We start from the raw sequence: 20,286 nt of genomic DNA, 5'->3' as shown, positions 1-20,286 counted from the left end.
ACACCCCTAGACCTCATAGAACACTTCAGTCACCATAACAGCTGGGCACACCACCCAGCCCTGGGCTACACCACAACCTGGGGCACCCAACTCCAAAAGGCTGTGGGGGGCCAAGGCCACTGTTCTAGTGAGAAGGTCTAGCCCCAACCACCTTGCCATGTGACAATGTCCAAAGTGACTTGAGGGGAGTCACCTGCTCACCTACCCAATGGCCTGGGGGAACAAGGAGAATGCTCCTACAGGGCTCCTGGCCTAGGGCTGGGCAAGTTGGATCCATGTGGGTGTTGAGGGAGAGTCAGAAAAGCCTGGGCAGCCTCTGACCCAGTTCTCCCTCAACCCCCTCCCTCCCCTGTGGAGGGAGGGGACTGTTGGAAAGGCCCTGCTTACACTCAGCTTCCTGCTACCTTCCTGGAATGCAGGAGGAGGAGGTGGAGGAGGAGGAGCCAGAAAACACACATCCGCCCACTTCCTCCTGACTTGGCTCCCATGGGCCCTCCCTGGTGGATACCACCTCTTTAGGGAGGCCTGGGGCTGGACAGGGGTCAGGAAGGCTGAGAACCAGTTCTGGCTCCTCCTTAACCCTGTTTACTCTTCCATGAAATGAGACTATTTTGTACCTGGGGTGCTCCTAGGTCCTGATCTAGAACCTCAGTGGGGTCCTGGGCTGTCCCAAGACAAGGGTGGCAGAGCAGCACAGGTCACTCACAGCTCTTTATAGTTGGCATCGTACAGCGTTGCCCACTTGTTCTGCTGATGCGGCTGCCATTTGATGGACTGGTAGTTGGGGTCCAAGTAGGAGCCACTGAGGCTATCGTTGTCCTGTAGGAGACCTAGAGGGCAGGAACGAACGAATGCCCATGTGGGACCTGAGGCCCAGACCCCAGTCTCCACTCCCCAGCTCCAAGGTTTGATCAGTCACATACCTGGGGAGGGTGCACCTGGTGGATGCCAAGGTGGTGTCTGGACCCGGGCGATGCTGAGGGGCAAGGAGCTTGGGCCTGGTGAGAGTGGACCCTGAGGAGGCCAGGGTGGGGATGGGGCTCGAGCAGGATGTGGGGGCAGGGCTGTCATGGTCCCAGGTTCCTGTTTGATCATTCCATTCAGCATCTGGGCATTGAGGGTGTTGGGGGGTGATTCGGAGTGCTTCCTCTTCTTGGAGGGGTGTGTGGGGAGCCTGGCAGGACAGAGGTATGCACCATGGGGACTGGCTGTTCCTAAGCCCCCTCCCACGGTGCAGTGCCTAACCCTCTCCCTTCTGCCCCATTTCAGCAGGATATGCTCAACCCAGAGGATACCTCCTGCTAAAAGCCCTCAGGCTTGACCTCCTCGGTGCCCCCACATCACTCAGTGTTGCCATTCTCTGCCACTGTCACTCTTTGCCCCCCATCCATGGAATCCAGGAGGACAGGAGCCAAACCTGGCTAGACTGTGTATCACACCCACCAAAGAGCCTGGTACTCAGAGCATTCTGCAAGTGTCTGTGGTAGAATGAGTTGGTCCCTTCCTGGGGGTATTACTCTCAGCGTCACTCTGTACTGTGGGGGATTGGTTCGTGGGTTAGAAACAAGCTAGAGGGCCTGGACCACAAGGGTCAGGGAGGGAGAGTTTCCTGGTATAGGGAAGAGAGGGAGGTAAGGGGACCTGCGCAGCACCCCTTCCCCTTTGGGTTTACAAAACATTGTCAGCCGAATCTTTCCTTGAACTAATTTCAATATGTAAAACAGTTAAAAGGCAATCATGAAATGGTGAGCCTGAGCCCAGATCTAGAAGACAGAAACCTAAGGACTTCATGAGGCAGGTAGAAAGTCATTAGTGTCTGGGATAAAAGAGTTTAGCTCCAGGTTCAAGTTCTGGCTCTGCTCTTTTCCAGTTCCATGACTGGACAAGCCAGTTTCCCCTCTCAGAACCTTAGTTTACCTATCTGTAAATAAAGGTATTTGTCAGCAATTTGCTATGGCTGTAAGTCCCCCAGGGCATTGCTGGGCACATGTGTACAAATATACTGGCCTCCCTGCAGAGCCTCTGCCCTTCCTGGGTTCAGCTGGTGGCTTAGCACTCTGGCCGGCCTGCCGCCCCAGCTCCCACCCCACTTTCCACTGCAGAACGCTGCCCAAGCCTTACTCAGCTCCATGCTGCAGCAGCTGGTGTAACACCTGCGACTGCTGGGTGTGGTGGAGATCGGCCGGCACCAGACCCTGTCCCATGGCAGTGTAGGGGGGCACGGGGGGCTCGGCCTTCATGTACAGGTCCCGCTGCAGAACAGGATAATGAGGAGGGGGCGGTGGGGGCGGCGGGGGGCCAGGCAGGTGGGCTGCAGATGGCGGTGGGTGCTCCAAGCGGGAGGGCACTCCCACGTGGCACAGAGTCTCAGGGGTTATGGTACGCAGGAGATGGGGGTCTGCAGGAGGGATGGGGGACAGGCATCAGAGACTGAACTCGCTCTGGTTCGGGCATCCTTTCTCCCCAGGCAGGGTCTCCTGCTTCTGCCCCCTCCTAAGCCACACTCAGGGGCTGGGCAGCTGGCCATCAGAGCCTGGACAGGGAAGAGAGACCCTGTGCAGGGGGTGGCTGTCCTTCTCCCTTCGCCATCTCTTTCCCTCAGGCTGGCCAGGCCCAGCACCCTGAGAGATCCCAAATTTCCAAGTTCTTCCAGCTACCAACAACTCTCAGACCTGGTCTTCTGGCCCCAGGTTGGAGACTCCCAAGAGACCCCAGCCCAGTTCCCAGCTGAGCCTCCTCCCTCCAGCAGCCCCTTTCCTGGCTCCCAGGGGCCAGCCCCCCAGGCCTGGGGGGGTGGGGGGGCACAGCTCCCTTTGTTCCCCAGGAGGCATTCCAGGGATGTTTTGGTAAGATAAACAGAACTCTTGACCCCTCTTCAGGCTGCAGGGAGCCAGCTGCTCATGGTCATTCTGCTCCCGGCCGCCTGGGGGCCACTTCAACTCTGAGCACCCTGTAAGGTAAGGTGGGCCCAGTAGCTGCCAGGCTTGTGCTCAGTCTGCACCCGTGGCCTTCCCCAGCAGTCCACTTACCCCCGAAGGGCGCGTCCATGATGGCGCAGGCGGCCAGGCGGTGGCATCACCAGCAGGGACACTTGCTCAGAGGCAGGGCCAGGCTCCCCACCCGCCCGTGCGGAAACAATAGCCAGCGCCAGGGAGTATTTGACCAGCGATAATCTGGCCCCGTTGGGCAGCCGCTGGCCCCCTCCCGTTCTCCTCCCTCCCTCCCCCGATAAGGCCGCCCCAACCAGCCCCAACCACTTGCCCAAACCCAGAGGGGGAGGGTGGCACCTCCCACTGAACTCACCATTCACCTGCTGGGGGGAGTAGGCCTCAGAGCCTGAGTCTGGGGGGGAGTCCGGCAGTGTGCTGCAGGGGCCGGGGGAGGGGGCTGTTGGGCCAGCAGCTGAGCCTCCAGCCCTCAAGCCTGGCAGCTCCTGGAGGGGGGGGTCCCAGAGACACCTTCCCCCCACCTCCAGCTTAGGAGCACTGTGATCCTAGGGTCACATCCACCCTACAGCCATTTCTCTGCTCAACCAGCCTTGGAGGGTCTGGCATGGCCTGGGGCTACATTGTAGGTGGTGGGGGGGGGGCTTCAGGGTCCTGCCCAGAATCCCCTCAGACCTAATGGCTACTTGTGGGCCAGTAATCAAATTCCTGCTCGTGGCTCAGGGATTCAAGGAGTCTTTCCCCAGGTGGAGAGGCCAGGCCTACCCTCCCTCCCTGCATCCACCGAAGCCCTTCGACTTCCTGGAGACTCTGGCCCCTGGGGTCAGGCCTGGGGAGGTTCAGTGGGTCACTGGGGGCTGCCCTGCTGGAGGCAGGTGTGGGCTTGGCAGGAAGCCAGTTCTGCCAGGCCTGGCCTTATTTTTTTCTGGCAAGTTTTGTTTTATCAGTGGTTCAGGAAAAAGAACAAACTCGAGCCCCAGAGGTCAATGTGTCCTACACAAACCCTGTGTTCACCCAGCAAGAGGGAGGCTGGCCTCTTGGGAATCCAGCTCTTTGGACATCCCTGGTACCCCGTGTCTGGATAGCATCCCCTTCCAGTGTGCCCATGAACACTGCCAAGCTATCATGGACAGAGCCCTAATTCCACAGTCTCAGCGCATCCCTGGACAAGCCATCCCCGCCCCCACCAACCTTTGAAGCCTTGTTTACAGATCTATGAAACTGATTCAAGAATATGGACCTCAAAACAAGGGTTTGTGAGGGTGACACAGAAAATGAGTGAGAACTCACACCCATACCCCTTGCCACAGCTCCAAGCCCATCTCCACCTGTCTGCCTGCAACCTGACCGTCCCTGACAATGGCCTTGGGTTTCTCTAATGTGTTGAGGTTTTTCACACCCTCCAGTCCCTGTAATCAAATACCCCAAGTCCATAGGACCTTGCATTTGTTCCTCATAAATTCTTCTCACTTCTTTTTATCCCTCTATTTGGTGATGTTTTGTTTCATTTTTATGGTGCTGGGCCTTGAGCATGCAGGGCAAGTGCTCTACCACTGAGCTACTTCACCAGTCCTGTGACACACTGATTAATATCTCTCTTTCTACCTGCAGAATCTCCCCAGAAGGCACATGACTGTCCTATTTATCACCCAGAACAGGACCTGACCCTGGTCCCTCCTAGGATCCCCATGTGGCACTGGAAAAGCCCCTTTCTTTCTGGGAACATGAGAATCCTGTCACAAGAAGGATTGAGGGCCCCCTCAGAACTGGTTCCTAGGGAAGGTGATGATCTCATACGAACAGAGGCATTTCGCACCTAGCAGGTATTTATTAAACTTAGTTCTCTCCCCTCTGCTCTCGGTGACTTTGGCTTAAGGACAGCATCATGGCCTCAAGGAGACAGTCTGCCTTCCGTTGCATCCCAAGTCGGGCCTCCACTACTGTCCCCCATAGGCCAGGGGCTCAGCAGAGCCTGCTGGCGGGGTATCAGTAACCACCATTCACCTAGCACTCTACCTTTGCTTACTTCCACTTAATTTCCACAATGACCTCAAGGGGGAGGCATTTGGGGCTCATTTTATAAATGAAGAAACTGAGGCCCTGACAAAAGTCATCGGTGAGCAAGGCAGGAAGCTGGCATGTGGTAGAGCTGGAGCTGGAGCTGGAGCTGGAGCTGGGACTGGCACCAGGCTGCAGGACACAGCATCATCCATGCCCCAGCGCTCTAGCTTCTTCCCTCCGGACACAGGATTCTGCTCCTGCCTCTGGCCAGGAACCCAGAACTTTCCCAAGCTCCTCTGCCTAGCATGGTGAACCAAGGTTCTCTGCTTCTCCCCTTAAGCATGAGCCCTGGGGCTGCCCTGGAGCTGGGCTGGGCTGGGTCAGGCCACTGGTGTGGACTCGTCAGAGAGAAGGGGGAGGGCTGGGAGGACCAGGTCTCTTCAGGATGAGACCCTGGCTCTACAAGGCTTGTTTGGGTAGGGGGAACTTAAGGGTCCACATCTGAGCCACGAACAACTCCCAGGGCCATAGAAAATGTCAGCTAAATGCACAGGGAGTGGACAGGGCAGTGGAGTGCATTGGGTGCCCTGCAGGTGTGCCATGTGTGTGTTGGGGTTCCCCTGAATGTAATAGGGTTATGGTGTTCAGTCTCCTTTCCCTCTCTACATTGCTCTCAAAGATTTTTCTAGACTTACATCAGTCTTCATCAATTCTCTGCTCAGAACCCTGGGCTGTCCACTATCTCAGAACAAAGCCCATGGTCCCCCTTCAGCCTGGCATCCCCCCTTCACTGACCTATCCACAGGACAGCCCATCACCTAGGCCCTTCTTGCCTCCAGATCATAGGCTGCTGTGTCCCTGCATTTTGTCCCCACCCGTTCCCTGCCCTCACTCACCCTGGGGCATAGGGAGCCTTGGGCTCAGCCTTGATGGGGGGCCCAGAGCCCCCCAGGAAGGGTTTGGGAGCAGCACCCATGCCGTTGTTGTTGTTGCAGTTGAGTGGGGCACCATAGCTTGGGGGAGGGAGGGGGCCATGGCGCCCTGGGGAGGGTCCACTTCCAGGGGAACTCAGGTGGTGGAGCCCACTGGAGCCGGGGATGGCCAGCGGCCCATGTGGAAAGGAGGCTGCACTGGCTGGAGTAGCAATATCAGGAAAGCAGCTGTGGGGAAGGGAGGAGGTTCAGCTCCCAGGCTCAAGGGGAAGATCCCCACCCCAGCCTCCCGCAGGGAACTATTCAGAGGGCCCAGAAGTCAGCATCAGGACAGGATGAGGAGCAGCTGTCAGGACAGGACATGTCAGCCTCAGGGCCTGCCAGGGAACAGGGGCCAGTGGCTGGCAAGGGCAACTCACAGGTCCGAGGCATCCTCCTTGCCAATATACTCTTCCAGGATGCTGGTGTCGATGTTGGAAGGCTCCAGGGCACCGCTGATGTCATGGCCTATAGGACAGGGGGAACTGGTCTGGGAGCGGCTCCCCACAGCCCCCCAAAACTCATGCCCAGCCCTCCCTGCCTCCGCAGGCTGAAACCTACGTCCTTGCTCCTCTCCATCTGTATCCAGGGGTCCTTCTCTGTCCACCCTCCAACACCTCTTCAGGAAACCACCTCCCCCAGCCCACAAGTCCACCTTCAAGCTAGCAGGAGGTGGGCAGCCCTACAGCATAGATCTGGGGACAGAGAGACCCCTGTTGTCCCTTTACACTCCTTTCCAGCTGTGTGGCAGGCACAAGGTCCTCTCGCTCATCAATATTTCAAATCTCTGGTCCCTAGGTTTTTCAAGGTACCTTGAGGAACAAGTGAGATCCCATCACACTGGCCAGCTCAGATCCAGCACAAACTGTCCTGCCCTGTACTCCTGTGATCAGTTCCAGGTGGCCCAGCTGGGAAGGCACAAGGCCTGGGCAGGCAGGGGCACACATCCTGGGGACCCAGGGAGTGGAGAAGCCACTGCAACACTCCTCCCAGCTGCAGGGAGGAGTGGGGACCCCCTCTGGTGGCGAGGCTCACTGCCCCAGGCCCTGCTTTCCAGAGGAGGTAGAGGCCTAGATCACAGAGTGATGTCAGTCAGAGCTCTATTCCTCTACCCACTCACATGCCTCCCTCTCTTGGGCCTTCCCTACTGGCCCCGGCCCTTGACAGGGAGGGACTCAGAAAAGACGACCTAGGGCTCCTGGGCATCCTGAGGGAGGAGAGTGGGTGGTGCTGGCCTTCTCCCAGGGTCACCTTGCAGGGGGAGCTGGAGGGAGGGGTGATAAGGGGGCTGACGTGGGAGATGCGTCATCCTTGATAATGGAGGACTGCCCCACCCACGCTGCTGACCTGGGCTGGCAATACCCACTGAGGCAGAGGCCCCTTCCACACCTGTCTGGGGTCTGCACCTTATGTCCCCTTCCCTGGTGAGCCCTGAGAACAGAGCTCAGATAGGCCAGGAACAAACCCCAGCTCAGCCACTCCTTGTTGAGTGACCTGGGGCGGGGTCAAGCCAAACTCTCTGAGCCTCAGTCACCTCATTAGTAAAATGGGAACATGGGCAGCTACCGTTTCTTAGAGCAGATAAGGTCTGTGCAATTCCCAGCACACAGTGGGAGCTCTACAAATGGAGCAGTTGTCCTCGCTTCCCAGCTCCCAGAGTCCAGGGGTCCCAGAGCCCCCAGCCCAGGGCCCTCCCTGGCCTCAGCCGGCATTTCAAGAATGCTGAGCCTCACTTAGGTGATTAATGAGCAGCTAAGCCCTCCTAGGAATCACGCGCAGTCTGCGACAAGCCAGGCCCTCCTGCTGACCCCCACCCGACTCACCCAGCTGGCAACCAAGGACCCACCACGCAGGACCAATGGGCATCCATGCCCTGTGGGACAGGGAAGGACTAGTCTGCACACTTAGGTTCCAGCCCTACCCCATCCTTCCCTGTTAACCTCAGTTCCCATTTACTGAGCGCCAGCTATGTGCCACACACTTTTTGTGCCACAAGCTCATTGAGAGTTTATTACGTGTAAGGCATTCTGCAGGCTCTACATGGGCTATTTGTGACAAAGAAAGTGACATTGGTGCTGATGGCAGATGCGGAGTACCTACCAGATCACAAATCATAAATGTGACGATAACAATGATGGTGACACTGACGGGCTCCTACTGACTGAATCCCTCCTAGTCCGGCACAATTCTAAGCACTTTATGTACTTTACATCCCAGTCACCCCCATGAACTTGGGGTTATTATTTCCATCTCCACGGTTCAGAGCAGTCAAGTATCACCCAAGACAACACAGCAAGGAAGGAAGAGTCAAACCCAGGTGCAGGATCTGACTCCAGGGAGGAAGGTGTGGCCATGTGGCTGTGCTTCCCACCCCTGCCCCACCCACAGGGGCTGCCCCATCTGACAGACTGGAAGGTTCCTGAGAGAGGATCAAGCCCAGTGGGGAGGAAGGAGGGATTGGTGCCTTCCCTGACCCCGCCTGCTGAAGCTGCAGGTTCTTGAGACTGAACTTGGAATCTATGGTGAATGATGGGCTGTTGCAGTCATGGTGCTGCTATTTATAACGGGCCCAACCCTCCTCTCCTGCTCCTCCTCCCCTGGCCAGGAGCACTCCTAATCGCCCCTAATCCTCCTGCCCACCTCCCCCGGGACAGGGGCCTCAAGCAGAGGCATCCTGGGAGACCCTAACAAGAAACAGATGTGGCTGGTAGGAGGAGGGACCCTCCGTGCCAGGGGCCGGGAGGACGGAGGGGGGAGCAGGGGGCTGATGGCAGGATGGGGGTGGGCCCAGGGCTGGGGGAGAAGTTGGAGGGCCTCTCAAAGCATGCCGACCCCCACCTTTTTCTCTCTGGAAGCCCCAGAAGCCTGCCTCATCTCCCCATGCTACCCAGCCTGACTGGGCCAGCTACCAGCCAGAGGCCCCCAGCCTGTCCCATGAGCCACAATGGAGGCTGGAGTCCAGGGATCCAGAGGCTGGAGTAGAGCCTCTAGGAACCCAGGAAGGGGCAGAATCCCCGTGGTACACTCTTGGGGTGCTGTTCCCCATCATTGCCAAGAGTCCTAGAGCATCATCAGGTCCCCATGTGGGACACTTGTAAGCAGGAGGCTCAGAGTGGAACATGTGTCTTACCTGATCCTTAAGACATCATCCCCCTTGGGATGAGTGGGCTGGGCACTCACGACCAGAAAGTGGCACCTCAAGGTCACCAACCAGCATCTGACACAGCCTCCTCCTGCCCCAGTTCGCCTCTGTGCAACTCTCCAGGGTCCAGTCCCTGTCTCTTTCCTATCTCAGGACAAACACTACACCCACAACAGGGCCTTTCCACATGCCACAGAAAGCAGATTTCTGTTTCCTCTCAGGTTTCTGGTTAAACATAAATATCCCTAAGAAGCCCCTCTGACTGTCCCCTGGGCCCCCATTCTACTTTCTCATCAGGCTCTCTGCTTGCCTGCCCAGTATGCATCTCCCTGCGGAAGGTGAGTGCCTATAGCTCCCTCACCTTGTGGCCAGTATGCCCACATCCACCCATGCCCTTTACGTAGTTCATATTTAATTCTCTAGCAGCTCTCCTGGAGGCAGGAGGCTTCTTTCTTCTCCATTTTACAGATGAGGAAACTGAGACTGAGGGTAGTTACTCCGCCCTTCGCTTCCAGGGGCAAGAGCTGGAATATGCCTTCTGTCTCTCTGGGCTACAAGTTTCCTAGCACACAGTAGTAGGCATGCAATGAATATCCAGAGAATGAATTTGCAAAGTGACAAGCTGGGGACTGGAAGCAGTCCTGCTGGGCCCAGGGACCTCAGGCAGATCATGCTGGACTTGGGGTCCAGACCTAAACAGGGCCCCTCTAGGTCCTGCCCTATCCTGCACAGCTGAGCTCCAGCTGCTCCACACTAATTAGGCCCTTTATTACCTGCTTGGAACAGGAGCCAGCTGCTGCTGCTTCTCAGGCAGGTTGGAAAACGACCCTTTCCCTCTCTCTTACTCCTTTTAAGACCACCCAGATGGGCAGGAGGGTTGCTCAGGGGAGCCAAGCCAGGTGCAGGACCCAAGCAGGCGGGGACCCAGGTGTTCCCTCCACACTGGACCCCTCCCTTCACCCCTCCTCGTGCTCACCCCCACCACCACCAGCTGTGACTGCTGGCTGAGTCTCGGCCATTGTCCCTGGGGACGGGGGAGGGTGGGGACATGGCACAGTGGGAGGCTTGTGCCCTGCCCACCCCCTCCCCTGCCCCGTCAATGGGGCACTTGTCAATTCATGCCCCAAACATGGCGGAAATCTCGTCAGCCACGTGGCTGTGGACAGGGTGGGCTAGGACCTGAGGATGCTAGCCAAGACTAGTAGATCTGAACTTGGGGTGGACAGGGCAGAAGGACAGAAGCCTGTCTCCTGAGTGATCACCCAAGGTGTCCGAGTCTGAGGGTGCCCTAGCTCTAGGCAGTAGCTGGTGGTCAAGCACTGCCCACCTAGCATCCTCATCTGAGCACCCCGAGCCTCAGCTTCCTTCTCTGTCAAATGGAGCATGAACCCCTGCCTCATGTGGTGGTCCCAAGCCCAAAGCAAGTGATCCCTAGGAGGCCACAAGCCTTCCCCAACATCACGCCTCTGCCTGAGGTTGTGTGGTTCTACCCACACCTCTCTGCTTTCCCACACACCTGTTCCAGGGAGCCTCTGGGGCCTCCGAGGGTTCATATTTGTCCTAAGTCCCTTTAGACATGGCCCATACTATACTGCTACCCCAGCCTCTAGGCGTGGCCCCGGCTATCCCCCATCCTCGAGTGGGTAAAGTCTTCTATGCTTGCCTCCTACCTGCCCAGGCAAACCCGCCCCAATCACCCAGTCACAGACAACCTGCTTGTGGCTTGTCTCCCAGCATTAACCCAGCTACAACAAACTCTGATCTGGACTTTCTATCTTTATTAATATAATCTGTTAACTGGCTCTGTTTTTTCAGGCTTCAACTTGTGACCAAAGCCTTTTCATTCAAATACTTTTAGGTTGGATACTTGATTATGCAAGCAACGCTTTGCACCCTGCACCAAGCTCTCAGTTAGCTTGGGCCCAACAGCCACATCTGACAAAGATATGACTCTCAGGTCACTGTTACACCAGGTCCTTAAATCTAAGTCACAGTTGCCTGTTTCTTTCTAATTTCTCACCAGAAATACAGAAAAGCCCCACAGCCTGCCTGTGGAGACCCTCTCTTCCAGAGGAAGAGCCCATATCTGGGCTATGGTCACGTTCTCCTCTGGTCCCCATGGGGAGGCCACCCTGTCTTTAGGACAACAAAAAATGAACTCACAGCCCCAACATACTCCCAAGTCAGGTCCAGAAAAACTGAGGCCTGCACCTATGGCCTGTTCTTAGGGAACCGGTGCTGTTCCCAGGGACCTACAATTTGTTCTGGGAGCCCCCAGCTCAAATTCACAGGGCCAGCTTAGCTCCAGCCAGTGCCTCTGACCCTCTCCCACAGGTACCAAGGCAAGCAGGCCACACCTGCTGCCATAAAGACCTGCAGTTTGGAGTGGGGACAGGACTCCAGTAGAGTTACCCCTGCCCATCTGTGTTAACACATGAGCACATCCTTCCCCTGGCACACTCCAATACACATGCATACTCCAACAAGTCCACACACAGTGCACACCAGCATGCCCCAGGTGGACTTCACCATTCATTCAGGAAGTTTTCATCAAATGTACATTAAGTGTCAAGCAGTAAACAAAACCCTTGGCCCACATGGAGCTGAAAATCTAGGGATCAGAGTCAGATGACAAGACAGGTCAGTAAAATCCATGGCATTTTAGAGGGGTCAGGTTGGTGAGGACAAAAGCCTGAGGTATATAAGCATGTATATACTGGCAATCACGGCAAGACATGCGTGTTCAAATGAAACTGGCCCTAGAGCAGGCCCCAGCCACTACCCTTCCCAGGCAGGACTTCATATGTGTGGGTCAGGGCCGGTCAGGAAAAGCTTCTCCCCTCTTCTTCCCTTCAATCCCTCTCTCCACCGGCTGCAGTCAGACCCTCCCTCAGCTCCAGCTGGAACCAGATCCAACTGAGCAAACTCATGTCATAGGTGCAACCCTCACAAAAGGCAGCACTCCCTTCTCCCCCTACCCTCCGAGCTACCAGGGCAGAGATGAGATACTCCCCTTCTCAGGTCACTGGCCCCCAACCGGGAGGCAGATGGGAGACAAAACTCCTGGGACAAGGACAGGATGTCCAGCCTCCAGGCCAGTGGGGGCTCTGAACTCAGCTGCCCACTGATCCATATTCTTCCTCCCATCCCACTGCAGGACTTGGCACTTTTGGGGTCTCTCTACTCACATCACACAGCCTTGACCATGTGAATGAGGGTCCTGAGGTCTAGAGAAGCCAAGGGCTGGACGACATCACATAGCATGGCCATCACCAGTGGGTCAGACCCTTCAGTGTGCAATGGGAGGCTGCCTTCCCTGCCTGCCCAGGGCTGGCACCCAACTGTTGTCCCACATCCTGCCCCAACTCAGCTGTAGCCACCCTGAGTGAGTCTGATCCATCACTTTCTTCTCCCACCTCAGCTCTCCCCTCCCAGTGTGCCTAGGACTCCAGAAGACAACATATGCAGAGAGTGCCCTGTTCCATGGGGACAAGTTCCACATCTCTAGGACGGAGAGTGGAACAGTCCCAACTGATGTACAGGGACCAGGACCAGGAGGGACCAGATCTGCCATGGTACAGGCCCCTGCAGACAGAATGCACTCACCCCTGGAATGAGAAGTCAAGAGAGGGTGCACACAGTGCAACTACAAGGCCCTGGTCCAAGTTAGGGGGTATCAACCTACTCTGTGGGCCAATAATCATCAAGGTAGGCATGTAACACCTGCCCTGGGCCTATGGACTAGGCTGTGCATGCCTGTGGGCTACTGATCAAGTGGAGGCTGACATTTATGGAGTGGTAACCAGGCCAGGCACTGGGCCAGGCCCTTTTCAGGCTCTGTCCTACCCAGTCCCACAGAAACCCTTGGAGGTAACCACAGAAGAGTACTACAGTTGTGTTTCTATTTTACAGATGAGACAGAGAGCACAGTGAATGATAGAGACATGCCTGAGAGGAACCACCGGTAAGCAGCAGAGGTAGCAGTAGCCCCTCTGCCCACTCAGCAAATGTGCAAAACCATTACATCATTCCCTGTTACCCACCCCCCCCACATTGCCAATAAGCCAACCCCACTCAGTGACAGCAGGGGCTGGTGGCCTTGAGATGGGAGAGGAGTCATTCCACTAAGGGAAACTGAGGTTCAGAGGAGTGGGCTAGGCTTTGAGGAGGAGGAAGAACATGAAAATCAGGGGAGGCTGCCAGGGCAGGGCGGGGCTACTCCAGTTAATAATTCAGTTAATAATTTCTGCCCAGTCCTTATCGAGGAGGGCAAAGTCCAAGGACATCAGCCAATCAGCATCCCTGCTGGGCTGTTACCCAGCAGCCCTGCCTCTAGGCTCCCACCCCCACCCAGTGCTGTAACCCCTTGGGAATTAGGAGAGGCGTGTCCCCAGGGAGAGGTCATTCTGCTTAGAGTAGTCTGTCTGTACCCAAACAGCCTCCTTGGTTATGCCTAAGACCCCCAAGGAGCACTCTGTGCACCCCCCTCAGACTCAGGAGAGGCCCAAAGGCAGGGGTCTGGTGACACTGCTCCTGACCCCTACACGGACCCCAGAGAATCTCTTCTGATGATGCGCCTCCGCCACCACTTCTGTTCACATACCGATTGTGGCCTCCATTGGCCGGGAACATTTCCTGCCCACCTTCCAAGGTGTGGCTCTGAGCTGGGTATGGGGACAGGGGATGAGACCCCCCCTCTTATCATCTCCCCTCCCCAGGCCCTGGATCTGGCAGTCTGCTCATGGATTGGAGCTGTACAGAAGTCCTGTAGGAGGCAAGAGGCCCCTCATTCCATCTCTGTAGGAGTCAGGGCTGAAGAAGCCTCCACTTCCTCCCCACTACTACCTTCAGACAGACAGGCTGACACAGTCACATAGCCACCACCAACACACAGCCCACCTCAGCCCACACTGCCATGCCGGTGCGATCCTTTCTTCTAAATCACCAGGTAGCCTCCACCTGAGGCTCCTGACCTGGGGGCGGGGTGGCAAAGATGCTTTCCCCTACAGGTAACCCCTCTCACCAGGGCCCCGATGGCAGAGGAGAGAGCTGGGCACCGGGTCAGCACTGACCAACTGGCTAACTAACCCCTTTAGTCTTGGACCCCCCTCGCTCTTGGACTCTGGGAAAGAGCTCAATGCCATATCCTTTCTCTTTCCATCCCAAGCCATGGGGTGTCTCAAACCCAGATTCTGGTGCTCTGGGGCTATGGGGAGTCCAGTTCCACTTTGTCCACCTTGTATGTCCTATCAAAGGCCATGGGTTGGTCTTTGACAGCTGAAAATAACTGCATTAGAAGCCCTGCTTTGGTCCAGCCAATGTACACTCTAGAGGGGAACTGAGGCCGGAGAAGGAACTGCCAGCCCAGCTCGTCCATCATGCTCAGCAGGAGCGAAACCCAGGTCTCCCTGTCCACCCCGGCTCTAGAGGCTGAAAGGAGGCCCCCAAATCTTCAGTGGAAACACTAGCTCCCCCTCTAGCCCTTGTGGGCTCTAGAAGCTGTGTGGAGACCCTCAAAAGCTCAGGGGAGACCCAGGCTTCCCACTCCAGCACATGAGGCTCCAGAGGCTGGAAGTCCCCAAACTCTCAGTTTAGCACCCGCTGGAAGCTCTATTCCCTTAAGCCTCTTAAGTCCTCCTCCACACTTTACCTGCTTTCTGGGGGCAGTGACTGCCTCCTGTACCCTGAGAATCAGAGGCCAGCACCAACCCCTTCCAGGTTTAGCCATCATACTCTAAAATATCCCTTCTTCCCAGAACTGGAAGAGGAGACTCATCATAGCTGAAGGCACTGTGAAAACCTCTTGTGCCATCAGCTCCTGTCTTGCAGGTGAGGAAAAGAGGCCCCAAGAACACAAGGGCTCTGCCCAGGGTTCCACAGCCTCCATGGCCCAACTCTCACCAGAACTTCTGAGGTGTTGGCCTAATGTTCTGATGCTGCCCTGCCCCACCTCTGTCCTGGCGCTGGGAGGCCAAAATCCCAGCCAGTCAGGTGATGGGAAGCACACCTGCCCCACCACCAGTTACCTGCTGGGAGCCAATGCATCCTGCCTGCAGGTCTTCTCTCTAAGGCCCTGTGCCTACTGATCTAGGCTGCTGTTGCCTCTTTTGAGGGGATTAGCTGGGCGTCACGGGGGCCTGGCTGTACCAGCCTGGAGGGGGCCGCCCTGTCCCAGCCTCCCACCAGAGGCCCAAAGCGCCTTAGCCCCCAGTCCCACCACCTGCCCAGAACAGGACCAGACCATGTGTCAGTATTCTGAGGGAGTGGGCATCACATTCAGCAGAGGAGGGGAGCTTTGACATGGCAGCCCCTTAGGCAAAATCCTTCCAGCCTCCCAGCCCACAGCCAAAAGCATGAAGCCCTTTGCCCACTGTCCAAAAGTTACAGAGACCACAGGGGGACCAGGATGAGGACTCAAGTGTCCCCAGCCCTGGGTGTGAGAAAACATGTCTCCCCATTGAGCTTGAGAATGACATTCATACACACAAAGCCCAGCTTCCAGCTCCCTCATCTCATCCTGCCTCATTCAGGCTTTTGAGCACAAGGGCCCTATCCTCACTCCCTGCATCCCACCCTGGCACCCCTCCCTACCACCGTCAGCCCAATTCCCTGATTCTCTGTGGGGTTTGGTTTTCCCCCTCCCAGGGACTGACCCTCATTGCCCACCCACCCTCCCTCCCATCTCAGGCTCCGGGAGACTTCTCCAGCCTGGCGCTCCTGGGCGGCCAGCCTCATACCCCGCCCTGCTCCCCACAGACATTCTTGAGTCTCCTCTTATCTCTCTGGAGGGAGCAGTACTGCCTCCCCACCAGGCAGCCGCATGGCTGAGCCGTGGCGTCAGCGCTGCCCACCCCCCCCCCACCGCCCCCAGGCCAGGAGGGAAGGTTTGGCTCAGGAACAGGGAGCCAGGCCAGCCAGGTCCACCCCTCTGCCCAGGGCTCAGGTCCAAGGGAGGAGGCATAGGAATATCGTTGGGAATCAAGGGGACCTACCCTAGCAGGCACAAGGCACCCCTGGATCAGTACCACCCCCCTCAAGGACCAGCATCTCTTCTCTTCTGCCTGGGGACCCTAATCCCCAAAGGCCCCCCGGAGAGCAAACAGAGGATGAGAATGAGAGTCCCTGGGATTGGTGGGGGTGGGGGGGCTGCCTAGCACACTCAAATGGCCCATTTGCCTCAAGATCTGCCATTTAACACAGTCCAAGCCTGGTCTCTTGGGGCCTAGGTCAGCCAGGGTGTCTAGTACCTTGAAGCAGGATGGCTGACGTTTGAGGATGCCCTTGCCTGGGCTACTCAACAAGTATGAGTGGACAAAGGTTCCTGCCACCCTCCAAGTCACACAGAGAGAAACTGGGGTAGAAAAAAGCTTTCTCTTTTGCCCAGGAGACTCCCAAGAGAATGGAGGACTGGGCTTGAAATTTGGGCCTCAATTTCCACCAGGCTGGCAGTCAGTCCCAGCTCTGCAGGCCTAGAGCAGGTTCAACTCATGAAAGGCTCTTCGTGCGCTGAGGAGTAGGATGGGGAAGAGGGTCGGGTAGGAGCTGGTATCCCCAAGATTAGATACAGAGTGACACAAAAGGAACCAGTGGGCCTGGCTCAATATTCCATTCAGGGTCTGAGAAGCCTAGTGGGCTGAGAGACTTCTGCCTGCACCTCCCCTCCCCCTCCCATCCCGTTTCCTCCCTCCTGAACTGGGGCACTCAGGAAGGAGGGGCAACCCTGGAGGAAGCGGGGGAGGTGGTTAGGCATAGGAGCAGACCTCTAAAACTGATGTGGGGGTGCAGTGAAGGAAATATGGTGGGGTATGAGTAGATCCCACCCAGGGGAGGGTCCTTTCAGGTCAAGGCAAGGAGACAAGGTTACTCGTGTAGGAAGAGGCAGTTCCAGGTGTTGGGGAGTTCACGGCACTGAGGGGTTTCCAAGAGCAGAGGTGGCTGCTGGTGGGGAAACCAGCTTCAAAAAGGTCCCATCTGTAGGGAAGGGGTCTAGCCCCATGTAGGGGAGGAGCAGCTGCTTCAAGGGGAGTTTCAGCCCTGGGAGAGGAACCAGCATTGCCCAAGGCAGGTGATGGTCTCAAAGGGAGTCTCAGTCTGAAAGGGGTCCTAGTCTTGGGGAAGCACAGTGGGGAGGTCCCAGCTTTTAGGAGTCAGGCTGAGGGGAGGCCACAAACCTGAAAGGAATGGTCTCTAGAAGATGGGGCACTGGGTCTGGGTCATAAGAGGTAGGTCCTAGAAGGTGTGCTGGGGTGGGGGGCCTCTTGCGTGGATGGAGTTCCAGGGTAGAGGGTTCCCAGACTTGACAAGTGTCACCACTTAGGGGGTCTGAGGGTCCTGGAAGCCTGAAAGAAGAACCAAGCCTGGAAGGGGACACAACCCCAAAGAAACTGCGTGTGGGTGGGTGGGCAGAGGGAGCCCAGTCCAGTGGAGGTCAGTAGTAACCTCCACGAGCCCCTTAGCGCTGGCAGCCACGCACCGCTGATTGGTGCCAACCTGGAGGAAGACCCTGACAGAGGAGGCGTTCTAGAGGTCCTGGCGTGGTTAGAACCCAGTGGAAAGTCCTGGTCCCCGGGGAGATGGGCCGGCTGATCGCGCAGGATGGTCGCCGACCCGCTAGCCCGCGGTCTCTCTCACCTTCGAAGAAGCGCTGCAGCGCCTCGGTCTCGTCCACCACCTCCATGTCCCGCCTGCCCCGCGCGCGCTCCGGCCGCGGCCCCGCTACAGCCCGGCCCGGGGGCGCGGCATCGCCGGCGCGGCCCGCGCGGTAGTCCCAGCTCGGCTCCGGCTGCGGTCCCGCCCGGCTAGCCGCGCGCTCGCCCCCCGCAGCCCTGGCCCGGCCCCGGCCCCGGCCCCGGCCCGCCCCGCGCCCCGCGCCCCGCGCCCCGCCCGCCGCGCACAGCGCCCCCTGCCGGCAGGTCCGCGCAGCAGAACGCGGCGTCGCCTCCAGGCGGCGCTGGGCCCTGGGTCTTGCCGGGGGTTTGGGGGTGTGGGCGCGGGCTTGGCCAGGGTGGCAGGGGACTGAGGTTTCTTGCCCTCTCCTTGGGCAGAGCAAGGTTCCAGGATTCTGAATCTGAGATTTTCAGAACCAAAACTAAGACAGAGCCCCCATTCCTACCCACTCCCATTTCAGCAGTAGCACTGTGGGCTTATTGAGTATTTGTAATGTCCACCCTGCACTGACCACCCTGCGGACAGTACCTCGGTCCGCACAGGCACCTGCCAAGGAGGTACTGTTATTACCTACACTTTATAGGAGAGTAAACTAAGGCCTAATGAGATTAAGTCCTGTCCTGGGAAGCACTGTCCTATAGAACTTCTGGACTGATAGAAATGTTCTCTGTGCTGTCCAATAGGGTAGTGACCAGCCGCAGTGACCACTGAGCACTTGGAATGTGGCTCTTAACTGAGGCACTGTTTCCAATTTTGATTAATTTTAGTGTTTTAATAGTCACATGTGGTTATCGAATTGGACAATGCAGATCTAAGAGTTCAAGGTCAGTAGGGTTCAGAGGCAAATCCTGGCTGACTCAGAAATCAGCATTCCCATTCCCTGCCGTCCTGCCTGGTAAAGCCAGACCTGAAGGTTACAGGCAAGTGTGTGTAAAGTCACTGTCATTGTCTCCTGCCTGTGCCTTCTGAGTGCCACCTCTCCTCCCTCCTGCCTGACCATGGCCTCTCTCCTCACTGACCCCTCTACAGTCCTCACAATCACTCTTTGTAAAGCATAAATCAGATCATATCATTCCTTTGCTAAAACCAGTGGTTTCCCTTTGCACTCAGACATCTAAACCTCTTGCCCTGATTTCCTAAGCTTTGGATGCTCCGCCCCTGCCTGAACCACTAACTTCAGCTCCCACTATTCTCTCTACTGCCCACTTTCTCTCTAGAAATCATTGCTGCCAAGTCCTCCTTGCCATCACCCAAACATGCCAGGCCCACACATGCCCCAGGGCCTTGGCACACGCTATTTCATCTGTCTACAATGCTTATCTTCATATGGCTGGTTCCTTCTCAGGAATCAAGTCTCAGCTCACAGGTCTCTCTGAGCATCCTACCTACAGCATTTCCCTCTATTTTGACCTTTCCCACCTAGGCCTTTCTCACCATGTAGAAGATTTTAAAATTTAGTTTCTGTTATCCTTCTCACTCTAGTGAGGGCAAGAGATTTTTCTGTCTTGGTCACTGCTATGGTTCAACACCAAGAAAACACTACCTGGCATACAGCAGGTACTCAATAAATAGATGTTCAATGAATGGACGATGGCACCTGCAAACTGCAGAATCCTAGAATGCTTAAAGTTTGGAGCAGAGTTCTAGAATTGAGACCCAGGGAATCATCCTGCTAGGAAGCGGCTCAATGCATCATGGCCTCTCAGGACCCTTAGACACAACAAGTCAAAACTGGAAAGACCCACCCCACCTCACCACTGCTTGGCAGAAGACAAAACCGAGGCCCAGAGGGGTGGAGACTCTGCTCTGACAGGCAGTGGCCCCCAAAGGAGGGTGGGGCACAAACCCGCCAGTGCAGGGGGCTGGGTGAGATCCTAATGAGCTAGCTGCTCCTACCCCCCTCCCTCCCTCCCTCCTCCCCTCCTCAGTGGCCAGCCATGGGGGAGGGGCAGCCGGTGCCTGAGCCCCAGATGTGGCCCAGTCAGCAGGCCCATGGTGGCCCGCCGAGGAGGGTCAATGCCACAACAGTTCTGGGCTTGGGGGAGGGGGTGGCCAGGCCGGCGGGCGCCTCACAATGAGGTTTTGTCCCTCTGGGGGCCGCTCTCGGAGCTGTTGCTCTTAGGTATATAGAATGAGATTTTGCTGGAGGCCCAGCTGTGTGTACTGACTGCCCTCCCCCTTCCCCACGGGGCTGGTCCCAGAGGGGAGAGGGCCACACTGAGTCGCCTATTCTTTTCCATGATTGCACCCCCAGAGAGGTTTGCCCCCTCTGTAGACTCCCCTAAGACAATTGTTATTCTCCGCTCTGGCCCCTCCTCCCCCCAGGGTCAGGACTGCTTACAGACAAAGTGGACACCCGGCTGCACCATGCGATTTTTAAGATGAATTTATTTTCTCCCTGTGAGACTTCCCCCACCCACAGGTCTTTCCTCCCCATCCAGGAGCAATGACAAGTTAAGCATTGCACTTGTCCCTGTCATTGGGGCTGGGGGTGTGCGGGAGACGCCTAATTGTCCCCGACATCTCACCTCATCGTTAAGATGTTAGGTTGTTCCATCTC

The 20,286-nt window shown here is 56.8% G+C and overlaps 1 protein-coding gene across 6 annotated transcripts in view; it reads right to left on the bottom strand.

Moving 5' to 3' along the window:
• Myrf (myelin regulatory factor) overlaps positions 1-17,822 on the bottom strand; it is a 32,218-nt gene extending 14,396 nt beyond the window's left edge. For 4 of the 6 annotated variants that reach the window (XM_074046978.1, XM_074046981.1, XM_074046987.1 and 1 more), the window contains exons 1-7: positions 17,691-17,822; positions 6,298-6,385; positions 5,843-6,106; positions 3,304-3,365; positions 2,122-2,398; positions 924-1,174; positions 707-830 (exon numbers count right to left, since the gene is read on the bottom strand). In XM_074046978.1, the coding sequence (XP_073903079.1) occupies positions 707-830; positions 924-1,174; positions 2,122-2,398; positions 3,304-3,365; positions 5,843-6,106; positions 6,298-6,385; positions 17,691-17,736 (1,112 nt within the window). In that variant the 5' untranslated portion in view covers positions 17,737-17,822. Of the gene's footprint in view, positions 1-706; positions 831-923; positions 1,175-2,121; positions 2,399-3,029; positions 3,239-3,303; positions 3,366-5,842; positions 6,107-6,297; positions 6,386-17,690 lie in introns of those variants that run through there. The other 2 variants (XM_074047000.1, XM_074047008.1) reach the window with 1 other exon arrangement.
• Positions 17,823-20,286: the final 2,464 nt, after the last annotated feature.

Source organism: Castor canadensis, chromosome 1 (assembly GCF_047511655.1).
Source record: "Castor canadensis chromosome 1, mCasCan1.hap1v2, whole genome shotgun sequence".
NCBI classification, from domain to species: domain Eukaryota; kingdom Metazoa; phylum Chordata; class Mammalia; order Rodentia; family Castoridae; genus Castor; species Castor canadensis.
Note: the sequence above shows the minus strand (reverse complement) of the source record. Positions and strands in the feature narration are given on the sequence as shown.